Below are 7,687 nucleotides of genomic sequence, written 5' to 3'. Positions count from 1 at the left end.
TACACTAAAAACTAGGATAAAGTTTATTAAACTATGTTTTACCATTTTCTTTGCTGACAAAAGTGTGTGTGTGTGTGTGTGTGTGTGTGTGTGTCTGTGTGTGTGTCTGTGTTCATCAAAGAAATGGACAGTCATGCTGATTGGTTGACTCACAAATCTTCACATCCTCTCTATTAGTGAATGTGCTTACCTGACATTTCACATGTGAAAGCAGAACAAAGAAAGTACTCTGACATCACCACAGCTAGACACTCAGATTTATTTTAGCGTTAGCTCTGTTCCTCTGCGGTGTGCATCAAGTCAAGATCAAGCATCTCCTATACATGGTAAGAGTAGATACTACATGTACATTTTTAGGCAAATAGAGGAAACAGACATTTGTTGACAAACAATTTACAGTGAATGTAATGTAATGCCTTTATTTGTCCCCCAGTGGGGCAATTAGTTTGGCAGCAGTAGGAGCACACAAAATTACAAAAAATACATAAATACACATAGTATAATAAATAACATGATGCACATCATTGTCATACAGTAGGTGAGTAAACTACCTTTTCCTCCTGGCGTTTAGAAGGGAGACAGCAGAAGGAACAAAGGAGTGTTTGAATCTATTTGTTTTAGCAAATGAGAGTCTGAGCAATGAACCTGATGGTAGAAACCGAAACCGTTGATGTAGAGGATGAGAACAGTTACACAAGATGGAGTTTGCTTTCTTAAATAGCTGTTTGTTGTAGAGATCCTGTAAAGTTTATTGTCCAAACCCAATAATTTTGCTACTAACACTAACAACCTTGTTGTTAGTGACATGCCAAATTTGTGACATGCCATAATGTTTAACATCAGGTGTTTTCCTTAATGTATTATTATAATGTTTTTTGAGACTTTGTGAATGCAGTCATTGACAATATATACATACATAGATGTCAATCATTATGATTTTATTTACTATCCTATCCCAGCATATACGAGTGTGTGCAAAGATGGTATACATTTTGATTGAAATGGTGTGTTTACTATTTAGTCAAGCATTCAAAGGCTGGTTATGAACAGGAATGCTTGGTATGTCTCATGTCCTGTATGGTATGTTTACTATTTAGTCAAGCATTCAAAGGCTGGTTATGTGTTTATTTAGTCAAGCATTCAAAGGCTGGTTATGAACAGGAATGCTTGGTATGTCTCATGTCCTGTATGGTATGTTTACTATTTAGTCAAGCATTCAAAGGCTGGTTATGTGTTTATTTAGTCAAGCATTCAAAGGCTGGTTATGAACAGGAATGCTTGTTATGTCTCGTGTCCTGTATGGTATGTTTACTATTTAGTCAAGCATTCAAAGGCTGGTTATGAACAGGAATGCTTGGTATGTCTCATGTCCTGTATGGTATGTTTACTATTTAGTCAAGCATTCAAAGGCTGGTTATGTGTTTATTTAGTCAAGCATTCAAAGGCTGGTTATGAACAGGAATGCTTGTTATGTCTCATGTCCTGTATGGTATGTTTACTATTTAGTCAAGCATTCAAAGGCTGGTTATGTGTTTATTTAGTCAAGCATTCAAAGGCTGGTTATGAACAGGAATGCTTGGTATGTCTCATGTCCTGTATGGTATGTTTACTATTTAGTCAAGCATTCAAAGGCTGGTTATGTGTTTATTTAGTCAAGCATTCAAAGGCTGGTTATGTGTTTATTTAGTCAAGCATTCAAAGGCTGGTTATGAACAGGAATGCTTGGTATGTCTCATGTCCTGTAGGATTCTGCATCTGAGAGAGTGAGAACTTCCCTTTTTCTGACCATCACTGTTCTCAGCGTGATCCAAGGTGAGCCGTTGTGTTGTTATTCTCACGCATGTGGACAGGACAGTCACTGTTCTCAGCGTGATCCAAGGTGAGCCGTTGTGTTGTTATTCTCACGCATGTGGACAGGACAGTCACTGGCTGCAGATCAGACCAGGGGTCTGACTGAGGAAATGTATCTAGTAGTTGTTCATACAAACAGAAAAACTAACAAACAAACAAACACACTAAGATAAAAAATATATATATATATCATACTATGTTAAAATATATGTATTATGTTATATGCACTATATTCTATGCATTTTTTTAATATTTATAAATATATATACTTTGTAAAGATATACATGATACGTAGCACATGTCTATGTGCTATGTAAAATATGTATTTGCCTATTTTGATGAAGCACTTTACACTTTACACCCTTACATGTGTGTGTGTATGTGTGTTGATCTCAGGTCTATCTGATGAGGGGTGGCAGATTAACATCTCTCATTCCTCTGTCTGTGCTGTTGCCGGGTCAACAGTGGTCATTCTATGCTCTTTCACTCATCCTCCCAACGTCACGGTGAAGAAGGTTTTGTGGACTGTCAATCACATGTTGGACAAAGATTTCTTAGAGTATCCAGAGTACATGAGCAGAGTTCAGCACAGTGGTGATATGAAGAACAACTGCACACTGGCTCTCAGAGAGGTGGACCTATCAGACAGTAAAGTGTATTTTGTGAGGATTGTAGCAGAACAGGAAGTGTATCCTCTGACAACAGAGCCAATCAGATTCATGCTATCAGTCACTGGTGAGTTCAGTGGGTTTGTAATTTCATTTGAGAGAATGTGTCATTTGCCATGATTATTTTACTTCTTCACTTAGCTGATACCTTTATCCAAAGTGACTCAAATATATCGATTATTAAAAGGATCAATCTCCCCAGAGCAACTCTGCTGTAACAGCCAAGAATAAAGCCTATAACTTATCTGGCTACTTCACGCTAGCTCAGCTCCATCAGTACTATGCTAGCGCAGCAGGATTCTGCTCCACGTGCAGTCTGCTGTTGGGATTAATAAGCTGATCTGATGTAAGTCTGAATGTGTTCACATTTGTGTTATTGTATTTCTCTCCAAAGAGCTTTCTGTTGAAGTGTCTGGGTCTGTGGTTGAGGGAGGAGAGGCAAGGCTGAGATGCAGACGCTCCTGTGGGTTTGATGACAACAACCCCACGGTTACATGGAGGAAGAACGGCCAAGATGTACTTAGACAAACAAACAACAGCGATCTTGTCCTCCAGAACATCAGGATTGACGATGAGGGTGATTATTCTTGTGCGTTAAAAGGTCGTGAAAAACATCCATCTAAAGCAGTGGCGCTCAGAGTGATGTGTAAGTAGCATAAACATAAAATATTTAAAACATTCACAAGATTAATATCGGTACTATGATATTCATAATGATTTCTGCATACAAAACATTTTTCAAATAGATGCCCCAAAGAACATATTGGCATCTATAAGTCCTACAGGTGATGTACCTGAAGGCAGTTCAGTGAATCTGACCTGCAACAGTGATGCCAACCCACCAGCGGAGAACTACACCTGGTTTAAGAGTGGAACTGTCCCCTCCCACATAGGATCTGGGCAGACGCACAGGATCATTGACCTCAACTCTGATCATACTGGACAGTACTACTGTGAGGGACAGAACTCAGTCGGCCTCAGCAAATCTCCTGAGGTTTATCTGGAGGTGCAATGTGAGTAGTATGATCATGTCACTCAACTACACCAGCATCTTTTTGAACAAGGTCAAATCGTCACCACAAGGTCATCTGACTAACACCCAGAATGCTAATATTCTGATTAAAGCAGATTGTTTTCTTTTTTTTAATTAATGAGTGATTTATTGTAATTATAGTTTGGGTTGGAGTCAATATACAATTTAATATGTTGAGCAATTAAAGAATCAAATTGTTTTTTTTAATGTATTTTGTGGCTGTTGTGATGATTATGGGCTGGGCAAGTGTAGAGTCAACCCTTTTTGCGGCTGCCATATCAGTGGCAATTTAGCTCTATTTTTGTTGGTCCCATTCAATAAAATGTGTTGTTTATCAAATGCTTGTCTATTGAAGGGTAAAGTCCAGAGTTAAAACAACCTGAGGGGTATTTCACAAAACCTAGATAAAGGATTAAGCTGGGATTTTTAGGTTATCCTGGATGAATTTAGCCTTGACTTGGTTTCACAAAAGAGATGGCACATAAGTTACCATGGTAATTTATTCTCTGCACCTAGCCTGGTCCCGACCAGGCTAACAGCCAAGCTAAGTTAATTCTAATGGTAATTATGTCGTCTTATTGCTTCAGCTAGCTGTCATTCACATCAGACCTCCGTGCTATTTTTTAAGGAGTTTTATTCCATTTATAAACTATTTGCTAAATGTATTTGCTCGCAAAACAAAACAGATTGTCTGCCTACTACCATATAGTTATTATTTTAATTGTGATAGCCTTATAATTATTAACATAGGCCTAGGTACTCATTGTTTGCTTATTTTATTGATAGACGTTTGATGAATAGCCTACTGTAGTTGATTGGAAGTGGATTGGCAAGTTCTCGGAGGTATTTTCAACTATAATATTAAGGTATATCATACTATGTGCATCTTTGCAGAGGCAAGCGTTTTCTTAATGACGTTGCGTGCCGAGACAAGAAAGCACTCACACGTGGGTGCATACGTAAATTTGCATTCGGTTGGTCTACCACGCCTACTCCCGCTGTTTTACAGAAATAGCCATGATTCCCCATTCCAAAAAGGACAACTTTACTTCATTGTTAGTCTATATCAAAAGCGGTTGTTCACTTTGTGTGAATGACGCAATTTTCCGCGTCTTTTTTATTCCAACCGTGGGCACTTTGGAGCAGAAACGAGAACGCGCACACATCCTGAATTACTTACACCTGGCTTGACATAGTCGCTCCTACTCATCCTGGATTGGCATTAGTGAAACGAGTTGAGCTAGGATGACCAGACAACGCTATGTCAAACCTCGTTTTATCACTTATCTTAGATGTCTTAATTCTGCCTTTGTAAAATACCCCTCTGGTCAATCTGTGATTGATAACAGGTTTAAACTTTTCTTTGGGAGCAAAATTAAGTTAATCAGAGTTGGTAGTGTTCAAAGCGTTCCTACAGATAAACTGAAGTATTGCAAACTTTGACAAACAGGGTTTTCTGAAGGCAACACATTGCCTTACTTCTTCATTGAAAAACATTTTCACTTTTCCTGTATCTTGTTTTACAACTCTGAGTGTGTTTTCACAAGGATGCATTCTGTTGCCCTTATCTGTTACAGATGCTCCAAAAAACACTTCAGCATTGGTCAGTCCCTCTGGTGGAATAGTGGAGGGCACTTCAGTGACTCTGACCTGCAGCAGTGATGCCAACCCATCAGTGGAGAACTACACGTGGTTTAAGAAGATTGGAGTAACCATCTCAGAGTTAGTTACGGAGCAAGTTTACACCATTCCCAAGGTCAGCTACCAACACACTGGCTACTACTACTGTGAGGCCAAGAACCAGTATGGTGCCAGTAATTCTTCTGATGTTAACCTGGATGTGGAGTGTGAGTATCTAACAGTCGGAGTCACTGTAGCAATACATGAACATATACTCTTAGGTTGCCTTCACACTTGGTCCATTTAACTGGACCGAACCAGAGTGTGATTAGTCCCCCCAAACCCTGACCCAGCTGATTCACTGTAGCAACACATGACCTTCAAATATACATATTTCACATCACTAAATGTATGTTTTGATTCCATGAAGGAATTTGTATCCAGTGTGCTGAATAAGCAATTGTTTATATTAAAATAATAATAAAAGCAAAAATAATTAGGCTTATGATTAACTGTTTAATGTGTACAAATTACAGGTACTAATTTGATTGGGCCTATACTTGGGCCAACTAATTTGTTAGGTCAGTTTTGGTCCACTTTCACACAGTGCTGACTTAACCTTAATATTATACTGTATGTGCCACAGTATGCATTGTATTATTGATGACAATACCTTAATATTATCATGTTAAAAAAACATACACAAAGTTAATATCACTGCTGCAACATTCATGAGGAATTATACATGCAAAACGCTCATATTTCAAACAGATGCCCCAAAGAACACCTTGGCATCAATAAGTCCACCAGGTGATGTACCTAAAGGCAGTTCAGTGACTCTGTCCTGCAGCAGTGATGCCAACCCACCAGTGGAGAACTACACCTGGTTTAAGGTGGATGAGTCCACTCCAGTAGGATCAGGACAGCAGTACAACATCACTGACATCAGCTCTGAGGACGGAGGACAGTACTACTGTGAGGGACAGAACTCAGTCGGCTTGAGCAGATCTCCTGAGGTTTATCTAGAGGTGCAACGTGAGTAGTACGATAATGTCACTCAACTACACCAGCATATTTTTGAGCAAGGTCAAATCGTCATTACAAGGTCACCTGAAAGCTACTATTCTGATTAAGGATAAAAAAAAAATGTCTTAATTAATGATGCATGTATTCTTTGTTAATATAGTTTGGGTTGGACTTACAGTAAGAATAAAATATGTATCAATTAAATAATCAAATTGCTTTGTGTAACTTTTTGTGGCTGTTGTGTTGTGGATGACTATTGGCTGGGCTGGTACTGTGCCAATTACAAATCTGTTCTATTTTTTGTTGGTCGTGTTAAAAAAAAATGTTCTTTTTCAAATGGTTGTCTGTTTAAGATGTCAGTGCTGAGGGGGAAAAGTGATATCCAGACTGTCTGCTTAAGATGTCAGTGCTGAGGGGAAAAGTGATATCCAGACTGTCTGTTTTAAGATGTCAGTGCTGAGGGGAAAAGTGATATCCAGACTGTCTGTTTTAAGATGTCAGTGCTGAGGGTAAAAGTGATATCCAGACTGTCTGTTTTAAGATGTCAGTGCTGAGGGGAAAAGTGATATCCAGACTGTCTGTTTTAAGATGTCAGTGCTGAGGGGAAAAGTGATATCCAGACTGTGTGCTTATGTGCTCTTGTATCTACCTCTCTTCTTCCCAGTCTTGCAGTGGCAGAACATTGCTGTAATTGTTGCTATGGCATCAGTTCCATTCACAGTCATTGTACTGTACTGCCTTATCTACAGAGGGTGAGAGACAGCAGCTTTGTGTTTAATGGCATGCATCCATCGTGAAGCTTTACAGCTCTGCTCAATCTAGTTGTATATTTGACAGAATCCAGCAGCATTCCTCTCTGAGGAAAATCTTGTTTACTCTTCCTTCATAGCTAATCATAAGTGTCTACCTATTTCATCATTTCAGAGTGAAGAAATGTTCAAAATGTACTCAAACACAGGTGAGTGTTTTGGTTTAGAGATTTCCACCTGGAATTCCCAAACTATTTTTCCCCTACTCTATAATCTGTGTTTACATTATATTATATTATATTATATTATATGATATTATATTATATTATATTAATAATTACTACTGTGTTTTTCCCCTACTATAAATGTTGAATTTCAATGAGAAATGTGTTTTTCTTGTCATCCACAGGCGACTGTTGATAATGTGTATGAGGAAGTCTCAGAAGTCCTCTTGACGACCTGCATCCCTGCTCCAACAGTGGACGCAGGTGACCAGGATGATGTCCAGTACGCCAGCGTTCAGTTCAAGAACTCCAGAGGTCAGCAGGTGCCCGTTTACTCCACAGTCCAGAAGTTCAAGCCCCACCCACAGCAGCAGGAGGAGGTGGAGTATGTAGCAGTCAACTTCTCTAGACCCACTGCTGCCACCCAGTGAGTAGAATGAAGCATTGCACATACAGCGAACCTTTATTCCTGTATTCACATTCCAGCACACTGCTGCCACCTAGAGATATTACAGA

The 7,687-nt window shown here is 39.1% G+C and overlaps 1 protein-coding gene across 3 annotated transcripts; it reads left to right on the top strand.

The window, feature by feature from the left end:
• Positions 1-240: 240 nt before the first annotated feature.
• Positions 241-7,035, top strand: LOC121719503 (B-cell receptor CD22-like). Of its 3 annotated transcripts, none has more exons than XM_042105212.1 (6): positions 241-326; positions 1,746-1,812; positions 2,248-2,586; positions 2,914-3,165; positions 5,944-6,207; positions 6,863-7,035. In XM_042105212.1, exons 1-6 carry the CDS (start codon positions 324-326, stop codon positions 6,952-6,954), a joined length of 1,017 nt encoding a protein of 338 aa, XP_041961146.1. In that variant the 5' UTR covers positions 241-323; the 3' UTR covers positions 6,955-7,035. The 3 variants fall into 3 exon arrangements, with proteins under 3 accessions (XP_041961146.1, XP_041961145.1, XP_041961143.1); XM_042105211.1 differs by lacking the exon at positions 5,944-6,207 and adding an exon at positions 3,266-3,532; XM_042105209.1 differs by lacking the exons at positions 5,944-6,207; positions 6,863-7,035 and adding exons at positions 3,266-3,532; positions 5,130-5,581.
• The last annotated feature ends 652 nt before the right edge of the window (positions 7,036-7,687 follow it).

This window comes from Alosa sapidissima, chromosome 9 (assembly GCF_018492685.1).
Source record: "Alosa sapidissima isolate fAloSap1 chromosome 9, fAloSap1.pri, whole genome shotgun sequence".
Taxonomy (NCBI): Eukaryota; Metazoa; Chordata; class Actinopteri; order Clupeiformes; family Clupeidae; genus Alosa; species Alosa sapidissima.
Note: the sequence above shows the minus strand (reverse complement) of the source record. Positions and strands in the feature narration are given on the sequence as shown.

Excerpts from the sequence above, each read along its gene's own strand:
- LOC121719503 (XM_042105209.1), top strand. Across the intron at positions 1,813-2,247 it reads TGTTCTCAGCGTGATCCAAG|GTCTATCTGATGAGGGGTGG; the intron begins GTGAGCCGTTGT and ends TGTTGATCTCAG. Across the intron at positions 2,587-2,913 it reads ATTCATGCTATCAGTCACTG|AGCTTTCTGTTGAAGTGTCT; the intron begins GTGAGTTCAGTG and ends TTCTCTCCAAAG.